This window comes from Callospermophilus lateralis, chromosome 12 (genome assembly GCF_048772815.1).
Source record: "Callospermophilus lateralis isolate mCalLat2 chromosome 12, mCalLat2.hap1, whole genome shotgun sequence".
In the NCBI taxonomy this organism is placed as follows: domain Eukaryota; kingdom Metazoa; phylum Chordata; class Mammalia; order Rodentia; family Sciuridae; genus Callospermophilus; species Callospermophilus lateralis.
Window position 1 is genome coordinate 74,211,021 of NC_135316.1, and position 18,541 is coordinate 74,229,561.

General features: G+C 35.6%; 2 protein-coding genes across 9 annotated transcripts in view; one reads left to right on the forward strand and one right to left on the reverse strand.

Moving 5' to 3' along the window:
• Cab39l (calcium binding protein 39 like) overlaps positions 1 to 16,382 on the reverse strand; it is a 136,249-nt gene extending 119,867 nt beyond the window's left edge. For 4 of the 5 annotated variants that reach the window (XM_076872724.1, XM_076872721.2, XM_076872722.1 and 1 more), the window contains exon 1: positions 5,826 to 6,054. The gene's annotated coding sequence lies outside the window, so the exon portion shown is untranslated. Of the gene's footprint in view, positions 1 to 5,825; positions 6,055 to 16,305 lie in introns of those variants that run through there. The other variant, XM_076872723.1, reaches the window with a different exon arrangement.
• Setdb2 (SET domain bifurcated histone lysine methyltransferase 2) overlaps positions 6,024 to 18,541 on the forward strand; it is a 44,283-nt gene continuing 31,765 nt past the window's right edge. For 3 of the 4 annotated variants that reach the window (XM_076872713.1, XM_076872711.1, XM_076872714.1), the window contains exons 1-2: positions 6,024 to 6,644; positions 12,326 to 12,685. In XM_076872713.1, the coding sequence (XP_076728828.1) occupies positions 12,670 to 12,685 (16 nt within the window). In that variant the 5' untranslated portion in view covers positions 6,024 to 6,644; positions 12,326 to 12,669. The remainder of the gene's footprint in view (positions 6,645 to 12,325; positions 12,686 to 18,541) is intronic. The other variant, XM_076872712.1, reaches the window with a different exon arrangement.

The window sequence follows — 18,541 nt, forward strand, 5'->3', positions numbered from 1 at the left end:
TTTGATTTTTTTTTTTTTAAGATAGGGTGTTGATAAATTTTCAAGTCTGGCCTTGAACTTGTGATCCTCCTGCCTCAGGCTTCTGGAGTGGCTTACATTATACCTTAGATTATCCATTGGATATTTATTTTTCAGTTTTCCACAAATATTAAATTATACTGTGATCAGAAAGCTTTGATTCCATTTCCTAGAAAGCTCAAAGAACATACTATATATTTTACTATATATTTTTGTTTCTTGATATATTCTGAAACTGCTTCCTAGGAAAATGATACAAATTTATATTTCTATAAATAGTGCTCAAGGATTTTTAATCTTCCTATATCCTAGTCAATAGTATATTATATTAATTTTAAAAATTCACTGGTTTAATATTTCCTTAATTGCAAGTTGACTTTTCTTCATGTCAGCCTTGTTCTTTTATGTCCTTTATTCCTTTTCTATTAGGTACTGATGGTTTTATTTGTTGATTTGTAAGAGAGGAATGGACTCCTTAAAGGTATAGATTATACTTTACATATCAAGCCCAACAGGCCCATGTCAGACCTCCCTACTAAATTTTTTTTTGTTCTATGTGAAATAAACTTCAAATGAGCAAACATTTAACAAATATCAAATACAAAATACTTCATTATACCCAGGAAGGAGTTTTGCCTTCCAAGGAGTTGTGTCTCATAAGACAGATTAATTTTGATTAAATGAAACTTGTCTATACTTTAAGGAGGTAGTTGAGCTAAGCATCAATTACTTTCAAAAGAATGTAATTCTTGGGCTAGGGATTTGGATGAGGGGTAGAGTGCTTGCCTAGCATGCACAAGGTATTGAGTTTGATCCCTAGCAACACACACACACACACACACACAAAGAAAGACAAAAAGTAAAGAGTAAAAAGAGTAGTATTTGGTACCGAGGAACCACTGTAAAAATAGGAAGTACCAAATAGGCCCTACCTGTAGTAATATAGGTCAGACATAATAGTATCTGAGGAGCACAGGCTACCCTATCTTATACCACTGTATAACTGTCAAGAACTTGACAGAGTCATCAAAAGTTTGTGATTTCTAACAGAAATGAATTTTTTTCTGTGACAATATAAAACTAACTTTTAAATATATATATATGTATATATTTATTTATTTATTTTACTTGTAGATGGACACAATACCTTTATTTTATTTATTTATTTTTATGCAGTGCTGGAAATTGGAACCCAGTGCCTCCCACGTGCTAGGCAAGTGCTCTACCACTGAGCTACAACCCCAGTCCATAAAACTAACTTAAAAAAAAAAATAAGCTAGGACATAAAGTTCAGCTCCCATTGTAGTGTGTAACTAACCCAGGCCTGGATAAAAAATAAGGACACTGTGAAAGTTAGTGCCTGGGAAAGAGAGAGTTCTCCTCCACTTTCCAGTTAGCTGGTTTTCAGGAGAACCTAATTAGCACCATTCACTCCTACCTTTTGGATTGTAAAAGACTTTCCCTAGGATCTAACTACTTTCCTTTGAGTGTAAATGCCCCTGTGAAGGAGGGGGAGGAGGAGCCAGTCTCCCTTATCCCACTCTGCTTCTGTAAACAGGCTTCTGCCAGAAACCTCTTTCACACAATCATATATCTTTTTTGAACCCTTGTGCACAACCATGTATCGTTTTAGACTAGAAAATTTATGACATTAGATAGCCTATAAATGTTGTGAAAAACGGGTAAGGAGTGCTCAGAATCTGGAGTGCTGATGTCTCTGGGCCGCCAGAGTAAAATAAACTTTGGTTTCTCTCACTCCTTAAGTGTCCTTGGCAGCTTCTTGCCTGATTCCCGCAACACTATTACCACTTGCAAGGACTTATCCCCTAGCACAATAGACTTGATTTTTCAGTTTAGGCCTGTGGTGAAGGGCAGGATGTAAATCAGCCATGTTGGTTCACAGTCTGGTTCTGCATGATGAGGTGGGCTGAGCAGGGGGCAGGAGTTGGGGAGGGGGGGCTGACAGCTTGTGCTTTTACTCAGGAAAGAGAGTATTGGACACAGGGAGTACTTAATCACTGAGTTACATATACCCTTAGCCTTTTTATACATTTATTTTGAGATAGGGTCTTTCTAAATTGCTGAGGTTGGTCTTGAACTTGCATTCCTGCTGCCTCAGTCTCCTGAGCTGCTTGAATTACAGGCATAGGCCCAGCTAAACTTTATTCTTTAACATCACAATTACTTTTTTAGTTTATCATAGTAGCCAAATATCTATTATTACTATTTTATTTTTTGATACTCAGGATTGAATATCCAGGGGTACTTTACCACTGAGCTGCATCCCCAGTCCTTTTTATTTGAGACTGGGCTTCACTAATTTGCTGGAGTTGCTCTCAAAGTCACTGGCATCACAGGCATATGCCATCTGCCTGGCTTATTATTTGCAGTACTGAGGATTGAACACAGGGAGCTACCACTGAGCTACATTCCTAATCCTTTTAATTTTGAGCCAGGGTCCTGTTAAATAACTCAGGTTGGTAATCCTATCTCAAGACTCTCCAGGAGCCAGAATTACAGTTTTATTCCAGTGTCTGGCTCAAACCTGTACATTAACTAATACAAAGTCCAAGCTGAGGAATATTGGCTTTGTCAAGAATATAATGGCATATAAAATGTATAGAAGGCTGGGATTGTGGTTCAGTGGCTGAGTGCTTGCCTAGCAAGTGTGAGGCATTGGGTTCAATTATCAGCACCGCATATAAATAAATAAAATAAAAGGTCCATTGACAACTAAAAAAAAAAATGTAAAAATTTAGAGTGGCTTCATTTCAGCATTGGCAGTGAGAACAGAAAGATGAATAGGAAAGGTATTTTGGAGTTATCCCGTTGGGCAAAAGGGAGAAATAAGAATTTGGTTTTAAATTTGAGCCACATGGAAGATTCCTAGAATCAGGATAGAGAACATAGGAAGAGTTGTGTACAAACTGAGTAGATCTATCAAAAGGCCATGAGAAATGTCTGAAGTGTTTGGAGAGAAAATCTGCCATAGACTTGGGTTCATTTGCATTCAAATAATAATTTGAGGATTAGAGATTACAAAGGGGAGAAATTACAGGTTTACCTAGAAAAGGATCCCTCATCCTTTAAAAAAAACCAAACAGCTGGGATGTAGCTCCGTGGTAAAGTTATTGCCTAGCATATACAGGGCTCTGGATTTATTCCCAGCACTGAAAGAAAAAAAAAAGCCTACATACATAGTGCTTTAAAATTTTTCCCATTAAGTGAAACAATCTGAATGTTCCACTGTTTGTCTAAAATAGTCAGTGATTGACAGAAATCCTCATGATGCAGGCATTCACTTAGTTTTATCCATTATCACAAACTACAGTGGTCATTTTGACTTTTACAATATTTTTAAGGCTGAGAATGCAGCTCAGTGATAAAGTACCTCTGGGTTTAATCACCAGTATCAAGAGATAAATAAATAAAAATAATTTTTAAGAGTCTGGTGTGTAGCTCAGTAGTATATACTGTGTGCTGCATTTTTATTACCAATACCTAACACCAAAATAAACAATTTTTTTAAAATGATGATTGTACATAATTTGGTTTTTCAGTGATCGAATATATTTAAATGTATATTTGTCTACTTTTTTTTTTTTTTTTTTTTTTGCAGTGCTGGGGATCAAACCCTCATGAGAAGTGCTCATAATCACCATAAAGTCTTAACTCATAATTATTAAAATGCCAAAGGCAAAACTTCCAAAACAGGTACCATTAGCAGTTTATTGACTTTATTATATTGAATCACATAAACATTATAATATACAATCTGTCAAACTACACTACATTCACTTAAAAGGTGTTATAATTTTTTTAACTAAATAGTGATTTACTAGATAATGGGAAAATCTAAATTTGTACATTCAATGGTATAGCACTGGAGAATCATATCTACCTTATAAATCTAAGTGAAAACTGATTTTACTTAATCATTTAACATAGTTCATACAAAACACCATTAAAAAAATTTCTAAAGATCTTCAGATTATTGTGAAATCCTGAAACAGAAAAATGATCATCAACTTGTCCTTAATATTATATGTGTGAAGTGGAAGTTACAAATAAACTTAGTCCAATCAGAAAGTCAAGTTTTCCAAAAAGGTTAAAAAATTGTTTTTCAGTTAGGCTTAAAAAATGAATATCCATATTTCTCAATCACTGTACTTTTTATTCATCAATATATGGTCTAATATGCATTCACAACAGGTGAATGAGATACCAATGTTTTAGAATACATTTGCTGACTTCGGATTACATTTGCTTTTTTTTTTTTTTTTTGCTGCTGGGCATCCAATCCAAGACCTCCAGCATGCTAAGCATGTAGTGGTTGCATCACTGAAGTACATCCCCAACCCCTATGATGTTTTTTATTCATTTTTCTCCAACTTGATAATATTAACTTATAATAATATAATATTAACCCATTCTGTTCCATCATTCCCGATGTGGAAGTTTAAAAAAAATTAAAATTGCTTGACAAATATACCATTTATGATAACTTTGTAACAATTGTTTGCAGAATTGAAAACTTGGAACTTAATGTGTTAACATGTTCTTTAGCCATCGATACAAAATTACTGATATTTGAATTATTGCAACTTAGGTTTTATAAGGTTCATGAATTCAAACACAAAATTAAGAGTGTCAACTACTTTTTTGTTGTTGTTTTTGTTCCTGCAAAATGCTTACATCATGTACGGTAGACTTAATAGGGTCATCAGTTAACCTCGAATAACTGAACACTAAACTGGAAGCAGATAACTTTCTCCACTTTCTTTTCATGCACGTTAAACAGCTAAAGTTAATCACAAAAATATTGCTCTTTTGTCGGCTTGGTTCAGATCTAATAATTTTTTTTTCCTCAAACGAAAATACCAGGTGTTTTCTCTACGTAAAAACTTAAAAGAAAAAAGAAAGAAAGAAAACGAGGTAATTCTCCTTTTTTTTTTCTTTCCCTCCCAACCCCAAAGAACTCAGAAGGTGCTTTCCCCTACAAATGCCTCCTCCTGCTCCATGACTAAGCAACCAAGCATGGCCCAGCAAATGCAAAGATTTATAACTCAAGAACACCTTGAAACCGGGGAAATAAAGATTTGAAAAAATGCTTTCAGTTTCCCTGTTTCTGCAAAGACTACCACTTTTAGCTTAAACAAAACAAAAAGGCTGCAGGAATGCTGGTTGCACGCTAATAAATTTTTATGTAAACGCAGAACCTGACTTTCCCTAATACAAAGGACGGCCTCAGACAAATTGCAACTCTTAAGAACAGCGGTTTAGCAGCCACTGAGGCAAACGACAAAAAAAAAAAAAAAAAAAAAAAAAAAAGAAATGAAGGGTTCTTTTTCGAATTTGAGAACAGCTGGTGAGGCATCTCCCTCTTTCCCCTTCCATTAGCAGCTTTTTTGGTTTCTGAATCCTGCAGTCCATCAGCCAGCCTCCTTTACCAATAAAGGGGGTCGAATGGTCAGAATCTTTTCTGATCAGACTGCTGAGAAACAGCTCTCGGAAACCAAGAATTCAAAGTAGAGGCACGACAACCCCACTAAACCCAACAACGACCAACAAACCAAAGCTTGGTATCACCACAGCCACCACCACGCTCACTTCCCCTAGCCCGGGATGAAACTCGATCCAAGAAACCTGTGCTTTCAAGAAAGAAGGCGCCAAGTTTCTTCCCTCAGGTCCCTCCTCTCTCCCGTCTCTTCCCCCAGAACTCTTCTACAAGGACGGCTGCTAAATAAGCTTTCAACCACCGCAAAGCCCATTTCTAGCCACACACAAGATGGCAGCCTCACACATACCGAAGGCAACAGCTGCGCCACCACTCCAGCGATCCTGGCCTTTAGACTACGGGTAACTCCATTGGCCCGTCCAGGAAGCGCGAGACAAGACCAGAGCTCTGGCAGCCAATCAGGAGGCGGCGCGCTCGGGAAGCCGCCGCTTAGCCGGTGTGGTCAGCGAGCGAAGCTGCTGAGGTGTAGACCCGGTGAGGAGTGCGACCAATGGGCTCCGGGTCAGGTGGTGGAATGCTTTTGGTTTCCGACTCCTCCCAGTTAGTGATCGCTGTAGCGTGGCTTGGATGTTAAAGGTTGTGCGCTTGCCCCTCCCGGGCAGAGGTGAACTGTAATAAACGGTGAAGTACTTCCTGGCCATAGGGCACCTGAAGCCGCGTAGTCTCCGCGACGAGAAATTGAAGAACCTGATCCGCAGGCGAATCCAGCCTAGCTAACGGAGCAGGCGGTGCGCCACCCTCCGGTTTGGCGGGCGGCTTGGAAAACGCAGAGGAGTCGGTGTAGCTGTGGCACAGCAGTGGGTAGCTCCCTGACGGTTCCTGCAAAAAACGTCCTGGAGCCCTCCGCCGCGTGAGCAGAGGTTGCACGCCAGCCCGTGCACTCTCCCTTTCCTTTGCACCCACGTGCAGTCCCGGACTGGAGAAGGGACAGCGGTTACTTTGAGTTCTCAACCCCTATTTCATTCTATCTTACGGTGCACAACTTAATGAGAGGTGAGTCCCGATCCCAGCTGGGAACCCGAGGATCTAAAAGGGGCCATAGGAAATGATCTACAGTATAAAATCCAGAAGCAGAACTTGAAGGATTAACTACTGACCCATTTCCCAGGTAAGATGACACAGCCTTAAATAAGTGAAGTCTTTTTATCCAATACCCCGGAGTTTATATTAGATCCTAGGAGCTCCTGATTTCAGTAGCCATAATAAATAAAAACATCACGGAACAATATTTAATTTGCCGCTCTTTACCGTGTGGAAATCTGCAGTGAGTTCTGCATATATGAAGAAAGGAGCCCAAGCAAAGAGGGCTAACTTTGAGGCGGTAGAGTAAACAAAACATGAGCTCTTGATACCAGGCTGTCTGGTTCCCCAATTATGTGCCACTTACAATGTGACATCCTAAGCTTCCTCATTCAAAAAAGAAAAGAAAAACGTTCCCAACACGTGATTTATACTCAAATGTCTTTACCATCCTCATAATTAAAATAGGGAACCAAGAGGAATGGTCACATTGTGTTATCCTTTTAAAAACGGAAAGGAACTATACATTGAAGCAAAACAGACCGACTTAATTTTTCTTAAAATGAAAAAGTGACAAGAAAAAAAGGGAACAAATTTTTAAATCCCAGTTATCCTGAAATATTAGCATCGTCTGTCTCTGGAGGATAAATTTGTGAGTGATTTAAATTTTTTTGTTTATGATTTCCTGCATCTTGCTAATATTTTTCAGTAAGGGTTTTGTAAATTGACTTATCTTCGAATTTTAGGAAGGTGTGAACTGCACTGGAGAGAGCTTTTTTTTAAAAGCTCCTAGTGTGCTTAGGTGGAAATATAAGTTGGTAGGCCCTTTCTAGAAGGCAGTGCAGTAACACACTAAAATAGATGATTCCTTTCTGAAAATGGTACACTTGAGTACACTTTTACATTCTCCCTTGACAAAATTAGAACCTTAACAGATAAAGAGCTAGATCCAGAATCCCTGAATGCTTTTACTCCCCTGTCCTTCATCGCACTTAAGACTGGTGCAGAGCCTTCAAATCTTTTTATATGTAGTTTAGTCTCAGAAGTCACATATATGTATTTAATGGAATCATTCTGAAACTTATTTCTTCTCTCCAAAATGTTTTTGCCGCACATACATGTTATTCATTGTTCATGTTATTTAGAAATCATTTATTATACCTGTTGCGTAGTACTCCAGTGTAAGTCTGAGTTGTCCTGTTAATGTGAAATCTTTCTGCCTCTTTTAGTGGTTTTCACATTAAATTCTATTTTGTTTCATATGTGCTTTGTTCTCTTAATGGACTTTAGGTTGTTTGCAGTTTTTCACATTAACATTGCTGCAGGGAATGTCTTTGTGTTTTGTTTTGCACATGTTTTATTTTTGAAGGATATACACCTAAAAATGTAATTATTTGGTTTTAAGTTATGAACATAGTTTTAGTAGGTCCTACCAAGTTTGCTCCAAAATGTCTTTACTAATTTACCCTTTCAACAATAGTTTGAGAGTTCAGTTTCCCTACAGTCTAGACCAACCCCCAAATAATATCTTAATTTTTGCACATCTGAAGACTAAAAATGACTCTTAATTTTCATTCTCTAACTTAATGTTGGAATAGCTATTCATGTTTATTAACTTATATAATTTATATCAATTACTATAGTTTATTTTTAAAACTACCTGATTTTCTATAGGATCACCTTAATGATTTAAGGAATTCTTTATATGTGTACCTTTTTTTTAATATGAGAGAATTTTTATTTTATTTTATTTTATTTTTAGTTTTCGGCGGACATAGTATCCTTGTTTGTATGTGGTGCTGAGGATGGAACCTCGCTGCCGCTTGAGCCACACCCCCAGCCCACTTTTTTTTTTTTTTTTTTTTTTAAACAAGGGAAGAGTCTTGTGTTACCCATGCTTTTTTAAACAAGCAGGGGTCTTGTTGTGTTACCCATGCTGGCCAGTTTATGTGATCCTGACTTAGGCTGCCAAGTAGCTGGGACTGCAGGCATGCATTATCACACCTGATTTATATCCTATATAATTTTTTAAAAAGTTTTTCTACCAGGTTTTGATAGTCTATATCAAATTAAGGAGGTTCTCTTTTATTCCTAGTTTGCTAAGCACCCTCACTCTCCCCAAGTGATTGACTCCCTATCTCCACTTCCTTGCTATGTACTAGGACTGAAACCAGGGTTGTTCTACCATAGTACTATGTCCCTAGTTCTTTTCATTTTTTTGTTTTGAGGCAAGGTCTAATTAAGTTGCTGAGGCTGGCCTCAGACTTGAAATCCTCCTGAGTGCATGGGATTACAGTCATGTGCCACCATGCCAGGCTTCAAAGTGATTAATTTTTGTTGAAAATTTTTCCTTTGTTTTTCATCTAAGACCACAGTTTTCCTCCATTTATCTGTTAATGTAAGAATTTGAACTGATAACTTTTCCAGTGTTAAAATTCTTGAGTATTCCTGAGTCTTACTCTAATCTTACTATACCGCTGGATACCTTTATTTAACATTTTTAAATTTATACCTGGAAGTGATTTTGGCCTTGAGTTTTTTTTCCTACAATTCAGATTATACTAATTTCATAAAAAGAGTTGAATATCTTCCTGTATTTTTCCTACTTTGAAACAGTTTGTATAGAATAGAAAATTGCATTCCTTGAAAGCTTTGTACAGTTCATCTATAACTTCATGGACCTGCTATATTGGGAATGAGGGGGTGGGACTGTGTGGCCTGCAACTCTGGTTAGATCTTTATTGGTTATTTTGTTTGTTTGAATTGTTGTTTTACTATGCCCACAGCCCAAGATCTTTATTGTTTTCATTTCTTTTTATGCTTATTTATCTAGATGGTATTTTACTTCTTGAGCCCATTTGATTTTTTTGTGGGGCTTTATTGTTTGTTTGTTTGTTTGTTTCTTGGTACCAGGAATTGAATCCAGGGGTTCTTAATCACTGAGCCACATCCTTGCCCTTTTTTATATTTTATAATTTGAGACAGGGTCTTGCTAAGTTGCTGAGGGCCTCGCTAAATTGCTGTGGCTTGCTTTGAACTCATGATCTTCCTGCCTCAGCCTCCTAAGCTGTTGGGATTACAGGTGTGCACTATTGTGCCTGGCTTGAGCCCATTTGGTATTTTATATTTTCCTCGAAAATTTCAGTTCACATGTGTATTGCTATAGTGTTGTTTGAACTTTAGCGTGTTTAAAAATCTTTTTAGTGTATATACAGATATATCTTTCATTTATTGTTTATTTTGTTTGTCTTTTCTCAGCTTCAATTTAATCATTATGTGAATAATTTTAATTTTCTCATTTTCTAGTGGAAAAACTCATTTAAGGCTTAACTATTTCTCTGTATGTTGTTCTGACAGAACCCTTTCTTCAGGTTTGATATGTATTATTTCAACTGATCTCCATTTCTCAATATTTAAAAATTTTTGAATATTGATATTTTTTTAAAGCTTTGCTGTCCTCTGTAAACAATAAGTTATTTGAAAATTTGTTTTTTATAAATTTCAGACGAGATCGGGCACGTTCATGTGGTATGGCCGTAGACATGTTTTTTATAAATTTCAAGAGATAGTGTAAGGTAGAGCTTAACTTAATGTTGTTAATTTTGATTTTTACTTATATTCAGTGACAGATCTATGTCACATAATTCTTTTGGAATTTGTTGAGAACTCCTTTTGGTATCAGAGATTTTGGCTAGAAATAGAATTATGAGTTCATACCTACTTTCCTTTAACATTTTGTATTTGGTTTATCTGGCGAGAAGTCTCATTACCAATCTTATACATGTTCCTTTTAGATAATGTAGATTTTTCTTAAAATTTCTAATACTGCCTTTATTATGTATATTCTAAAACTTATCACAGATTGTTTACTGGTTTATATTACGAATTGTGTCGTAGTTAGCACTCAGTAGACTCGGTGGTCCTATTTGTATTTCAGTTCTGAGAATTTCTTAGTCACTATTGTCGCATGTACATTCTCTCTGTTTTGTATTTCCTCTTGTTTCTTTGCTCTGGGTTCTCCATAAACTGCTCAGTTCAGTCTTTCAGATTACTAATTAGCTGTTCATATGAGTCTGTTCTCTTATTCAGCCATCTATTAAATTTGTTTTAGCAATTGTTTTTGTGTCTCAGATATCTAATTGGTTAGTTTTCAAAACTATGTTAATTCATGGACGAGGTTTTCTTCTTCAGTTCTTTGAGGATATTAAATATAATCACATTTGTTTTAAAATTATTTTCAGTATTCTGTATTAATTCTTGTATAATGAGCTTGTGAAGTCTCATTTTTATGAGATAGCCTTCTTCAGGTGTTTGAAGATTCTTACTTGAGCACTTATCTGTCCTGAGAAGTTTCTTGTGCATCTTCTTGTGTTGTGAATGGTTGCCATTACCCCTGCAGCTTCTCATCTGTTTCCTTTCCCCAGAGAGGCCTCACAGACTTGGTCTATGGAGAGTTTCTTTGTTTTCAGCATGACTGTCTATCTAATACACACACACACACACACACACACACACACCTATATATGTTTTAAAGTCTTCCAATATTTTAATTATTTATGGAAATGACAGAATAATTTATTAAAATTCTTGGTGATTCTCAAGATGTTAACTAACGTTTTAAGGATACAACTTTTGATTCCATTCTTTTTTAATATTTATTTTTCAGTTACAGGAGGACACAATGTCTTTACTTTATTTGGTACACACATGCGAGGCAAGCAATCTACCTCTAAGCCACAATTCCAGCCCTGATTCCTTTTTGACCTATTAGTTCTACCACTAGGTATATATCCGAAGGAAATAATCAGATACTCATAAATATATTGTTCCAGCATTATTTGTTATACTGGAAAATAATAATCTAAAAATGTTTCCATGTCTGAAATAGAGGTTTATTTACATTAGTAATTAATAATTTATTCAAATTTAATTACTAAAATCCTATATTTTTCCCCCCAGTATTGGGGATTGAATCCAGGATCTCACAAATGGTAGGTAAGTGCTCTACCTTTGAGTTACAACCTCAGCCCTGGATTTGGTTTTTTTTTTGTTTATTCTAGGAATTGAACTCAGGCATTCTACCACTAAGCTACCTCCCAAACCCCCCACCCCCACCCCCCAGCCGCTTTTTTTTTTTTTTAATTTTGAGACAGGGTCTTACTAAGTTGCCCAGTTTGACCTCAAATTTGTAATCCTTCTGCCTCAGCCTCCCAAGTAGCTGGATTATAGATGTGCACCATTGCACCTGGCTCTTAACATACTTTAATGTGTGGATTATTGACCGAAGTATATAACCATTGAGTCATATAAAAATATTAATGATGTGGGAGGGTGCATGATGTTACTAGTGAAAAAGTATAAAAATTCTATACTCTATACTTTTAAAAATTACATACTGAGAGGATAGTAATAATTGCTAGTATTAACTGAATCCTTCACTTCTGTCAGGCACTATTCTAAGTGATTATTAAGTCTTATCCATACAATAACCTATAAGGTAGTTAGCATCATTATCCCTGTTTTAAACATTTGTACAAAGTATAAAATGGGAATAGTTTGCTGGTTATTAATGTAATAAAACGTTAATGGCCATATTATATATGGGTGATAATATCATGGGTAATGCTCAGTAATTTTCCTAATTTTGGTAATTTATACATTTTGTAATAGTTTATGCTATTTTAAAAGAGCTGTTGTTAAAACTATCTTTTTTCCCTGTGTGTTTTGTTCTTTATAAATATATACCATTCTTTATTGTTTTTGTTACAGAATGTTTCATGTACTTTGAGGACCAAAAGATGGAGTTGGTTTTTATCTTTAAAAAGATGTTGTCAATGATCTGATACAACTATATATATTCACTCGATGAAGATGCATGGACCTGTCTTTTGGTTGGACTAGTGGTCATTTATGACAGTTTCTTCAACCAGTTTCTATTTGAAAATTCAAATATCAAAGAATATTGGGTTAAACATGCCATAATGTTGTGAAGACTACAGATTTCATAAAGACTACAATTCGATTCCAGGAATATTCTCCAATCAAAGTGATTGATATCAATCTTTTGATAACTTAATTTTGAAGAATTTTATATTAACAAACAACTTCAAAAGATGGAAGAAAAAAATGGTAGGTTTGAAGAACTTGTTGTTAAACTTTAAAGTTTATAGACGAATTGTGGAATTTTCAAGGTTTTTCATTAATTGACTTTTTGGAATTAGAGGACATTAAGGACTTTTTTCCTCAGGTAGCTACCAGTTTTGATTGCCTTTATACCTAATTGCTAATCAGGAATTTTAAATCAGAACTCTAATGTTATTTTAAAATACACTTTACTTTTAAGATGTTCTTAGTTTTACAGAAAAATCAAGAAGATGGTTGAGAGAGTTCCGTACATCCAGTACCCAGTTTCACCTATGATTAACATCTTTCATTTAGATGATAAATGTTATGATTAATAAGCCAATATTGATACATTATTATTAAATAAACTCCATAGTCTATTCAGTATTTATGAAACCTCTTTTTCCATTCCAAGATTCCATTCATTATACCACATTTTATTTCCTTTTCATGTCTTCGGCTCCTTTTGGCTACGGTAGTTTCTCAGATTATTCTTGTTATTGATTTTGTATCCAGATACTTTTATTTGATGCCCCTCTATTGTAATTATTGTCTGACGTTTTTCTTATGATTAGACTGTGATTTGGAGGAGTAAGATTACAGAGGTAAAGTGCCATTTTCAACACATCACAACAAGGGTACATGCTTTGAACATGATTTCTCTCTGTTGATATTGAGCCTGATTACTTGGCTAATTTAGGTGTGTTGCTAGGTTTCTCTACTAAAAAGTCACTCTTTTTCCCCCCCTCCCATCCCCTACCATACTCTTTGGAAGTAAATCAATATGTGCAGCCCACGCTTATGAAGTAAGGATTTATGCTCCCCCAGGTTGAGAGGAAAATATCTGTGTGAACAAATTGGAATTCTCTTGCAAGAGAAATTTTTGTCTTTTTTTCCCCATTTATTTGTTCAAGTAATCATTTATTTATAAATGGACTGATGGGTGCTTATTTTACATTTGGGTTACAATTCAGTACTAATTTATGTATTTTCTTCCTCAAGTTGCCCCAGGTTTGGCCCTTGGGAACTGTTTAAGATAGCTCTTATGTCCTTTTACTTATCCCCATCAGTGTAGATATTTTTTACTTATTTTTGTTTTATAGCACTTTTTAATTTTCTGTCACTAGAAGATGTTCCATTTTCACCTTGTATATTTCTTAAAACAGTCCTAGAATTAGCTATTCCTTGAATGTTCCTTTTATTGGAGAATGGTACTAGAAATCAATATCTGGGCATAAGTATATTCGTTGTATGTGTCCTTGTTTATAGTTTCTCACCTGACATGCATTATCAGATATGTACATATACACATGTATCTAAACATTTATAGCTACATGTATATTAACCTAAACATAAAAGTATATTATTTTCAACTCTAGTCCATTACCACATGTATCATTCTAGTCTCCTATCCTTGCTAATCTATAAATTCCTACTCCAGTAGTAAGAAACTTGGTACCCACTGTCTGCTATCTATTTATTTAACTGACCAATTCCAGTGTATATGTATAGATTTATCAGAATTGTAAACCTATTCCAAGTTCAGCACCTTTTCTACCCAGCTATTTAGTGTGATCTATTTGTTATTACAATTAGATTGTCTTCATAGACTACATTCCTTACTGGAATCCCTGACCTCCTAAATGAATTTTCTAAAATTCGCATACATTAAGGTTCATTATTATCTTAAAATTCTATGCACTGCCAGGCGGTGGCACATGCCTATAATCCCAGCTGCTCAGGAGGCTGAGTCAGGAGTATCCTGAGTTTAAAGCCAGCCTCAGCAACAGTGAGGCACTTAGCAACTCAGTGAGACCCTGTCTCTAAATAAGACACAAAATAGGGCTGGGGTTGTGGTTCAGTGGTCAAGTGCCCCTGGGTTCAATCCCTGGTACCAAAAATACAAACAACAAAAAAAGAATTTTAAAGCCACATATTAAAATATATTTGTAACAATAGAACACAATGTGGTTTTTTAGTTTTGTTTTGTTTTTTTGAGGCTAGCTTTGAACTCCTGATACTCCTGACTCAGCCTCCCAAGTAGCTGGGATTACAGGTGTGCGCCACCATGCCCAGCTCTGTGGCTTTTGATACCCTCTAGGTCTAGAATAATGTATGTTTCTGTGACCTGAGATCATTATCAGTGCATTTAGTAAGTGTTCCATAAATATTCATCTAGTAAATGAATTCACATCAATATGATTTATGAATATTACCCTTTTACAAAGACTGTCTTTGAGTTTGGGAGACATATACTATAACTACATAATTTACAAAGCTGTTATACTTCTTGCTTTATGGTTATTTTCTTGTACCTAATTATATAGGAAAGTACTAGCATGTTTGGTACTAGCATGTACTAGCATGATAACTACTGAGAATAGTTATCGGATGGTATCCTTCAATTCTGAAGACAAGTAGCAAAATTAGTCTTCAAGTATCTACTCCTGTATTTTTTGTTAAGTATTTATAGTGAATTATATTCAAATATTTCCAGGATTGTAACTCTGAGAATGCATACAATATACAAATAAGATCAACAGCAAGAAACTAAAATTGTCCCCATTGTAGTTGTCATCCACATAGGCTACAGTTGAAATCAAAGACACTGATGTTTCTTTTTAGGACTATTCATTTAGTATCAGGGTGCACAGAAGATGTTAATTGGATTTATTAGTTTGATTCATCAGAACGTTTGGTACCTCTTCTTGCTCAATATTAAAGGTTTACATAGCAAGAAGACAGAAAACTGATCAGAGAGACACAAAGAACAAGTGCTATTTTAATGAGATTTTTTTTTTTTGGAGTGAAATATTTATTAATTTATTTTTATTTATTTTTTTAAAATTTTTATTGTTGGTTGTTCAAAACATTACATAGTTCCCTAGAGCAAATAAATATGATTTGTTTAGTGACATTTATTTCACATAGAAGTGAATGTTGTATTTGATTGACTTTGTTTTCTCAAATTAATTCAAGGGTGGTGGTGCTGGGATTCAGTCTATAGCCTTAAATATCAGCAGGAGCTGAACTATACTCCCAGTCTGTTTCCTTAAATTATATTGCTATTGTCTTCTTTATTAATTAATTCTAAGATTAACGAGTTAATTTGATACTTCTTAGGTAATTTTGTTTTAAGTATTTCCTATCAGAATAATTTAGTAATAACATATTGGCATTTCTAAGAAGTTTTAAGTAATAGTCACTAAAAACCAAATTTAATAAGTCCCAAATACTGTCTTTTAGCATGTAAACCTTTAATATTGAGCAAGAAGAGATACCAAACTTCTCTTCAGTTCAGGATGGAATTGTATATGATTCCAGAAGGGTGTGTGTGTGTTTGTTTTTGCAATGCTGGGGATGGAACTTAAAGCCTCTGAGTGCTGGGCAAGTGCTCTGAAGTGCAGCCCTGGCCTTCAGAAACATGTCTACCCCCACCACATAGGCACACTTTCTATCTCCTTCCTTCACTGTTCTCTTAATTTTTTGTTTTTTGTAGTACTGGAGATTAAACCCAGAGTCTTGCATATCCTGGGCAAGCACTCCACAACTGAACTACATTCCCAGCCCTTTTAATTTTATTTTTTAAATTTTGAAATATATTTTTCTAAGTTGCTGAGACTGACCTTGAGTTTGCGATCCTCCTGCTTCAGCCTTCTGAGTAGCTGGGATTATAGGGTTGTATCACTTGCCCTGGTTCCTGTAGAAGATTTTAATGCTAATTATTAAAAGGTATTTTAATTTGGTTTTTTAAGCATGACTTTTAACTTAATTGGTTGATTTTTTGTTTTGTACGTATGGTACTAAGGATCAAGCCAGGGCCTTGAAAGTGCCAGACAAGTATTCCACCACTGAGATATACCCACAGCCCAATTAATTTACTTTTTATTTTTTCTTTTGTGTGTGTGTGTGTGTGTGTGTGTGTGTGTGCGCGCGTGCGCGCGTATGTGCTGGGGATTGAACACAGGGACTTGTGCACAATAGACAAGCATTCTACTTCTGAATTACAACCCCAAACCTAGTTAATTTTTTTGCAGGGGTTGGTGCCAAGGATTGAACTCAGGGGCTCTTAACCACTGAGCCACATCCCCAGTCCTTTTTCTTTTATTATTTTGAGGTCTAAGTTGCCATGGGATTCACTAAGTTATGAGGCTGGCTTCAAACGTGGCAATCCTCCTGCCTCAACCTGCCCAGCCACTGGGATTATAGGTGTGTGCCACCGTATCTGTCTCTAGTTAATTCTTTCTATTTTTATTAAATTTATTTATTTATTTATTCTAGTTAGGTATATATGACATCAGAATGCATTTTATTTCATTGTACACAAATGCAGCACAACTTTTAATTTCTCTGGTTGTACATGGTGTAGCACCGCACCATATGTGCAATCATACATGTACCTAGGGTAATGACATCCATCGCCTTCCATCTTCTTTCTTGCCCCCATACTCCCTCCCCTTCTAGTTTTTTTTTTTTTTTTTTTTAAGAATCCAGCTATTGGTAACACTAGTAGCTGGACATTTTTTTTAATATTTATTTATTTATTTTTAGTTTTCGGCGGACACAACATCTTTGTATGTGGTGCTGAGGGTCGAACCCGGGCCTCATGCATGCCAGGCAAGCACGCTACCGCTTGAGTCACATTCCCAGCCCTAGTTATTTTTTTAATGAACATAAAAGGTACATATTTGTAGTGTATGCTGTGATGTTTCAATACATGTATACATTGTTTAATGTTGAAATTTGGGTATGTATCTTTTCAAACATTTGTCATATGTGGTGAAAATATTCAAAGCTTTTTCTAGCACTTTTGAAATGTACAGTGCGTTATCATTGTCTATAGTCACCCTACTCTGCAGTAGACCACCAAAATTTATTTCTCCACTCTAATTGCAACTTAGTACATTGACCAAACATTTCTTTTCCTTTTTTTCCTCCCTAGTCTCCCCAGACTCTAGTAAACACTATTCTACTCTCAATTTTTGAGATTTGTAATTTTTTTAATTTGAAATTTTGAAATCCTAGCTACTCGGGAGGTTGAGGTAGGAGGATTGCAAACTCAAGGTCATCCTCAGCAACTTAGAAAGATCCTATTTCAAAATTTAAAAAATAAAATAAAAAGGCTGGGAATGTAGTTCAGTAGTAGAGTGCTTGCCCAGCATGTGCAAGACTCTGGGTTTAATCTCCAGTACTACAAAAAACAAAAACTTTAAAAAGAACAACAAAGGAAGGAGATAGAAAGTGTGTTTATGTGTCGGGGGAGACACGTTTCTTAGGTGCCATATTGAGTGAGATTGTGTAGAACTTCTCTTTCTCGGCCTTACTTATTTCACATAACATAATATCCTCCATTTCCACCCATATATTGTCCTAAATGACAGGATTTTATCCTTTATGGCTAAATAGTATTCTATTGTGTATATATACTGTTTTCTTTAAAAGTTGTTTTAAAATACTTTTAAAATCTTTCCCATCTAGATGTCCACTTCTAACAGGATAAATTCCTAGATTGGATGACTGACTTGTATTTATGAAAGGAAGCATAATAACAATAATCAATTTTAAGTGCTTTGAACAGTAGTTTTGCCTAAAAGCAGTGTTTTGTTGTTGGTGGTGGTGCTGCTGCTGCTTGTATCAGTGAAAACCTTAATGATTTAGGGACTCTAGGAAAGATCTACTTCATAAAATATTTTTCTCCCGAGGCTAAATGACCTCTAAAAGTTCATAATGGAAAGCTTAACTCCTTTTGCCTAAGACTATACTTTTTGTTTAAAAGTGTACAGTAATCTCTTGCCAGTTGCCATGTTCTGATCTGCACATCAGCTCTTTGAAATACTGGCTATTTTTTGTATCCATTTTACA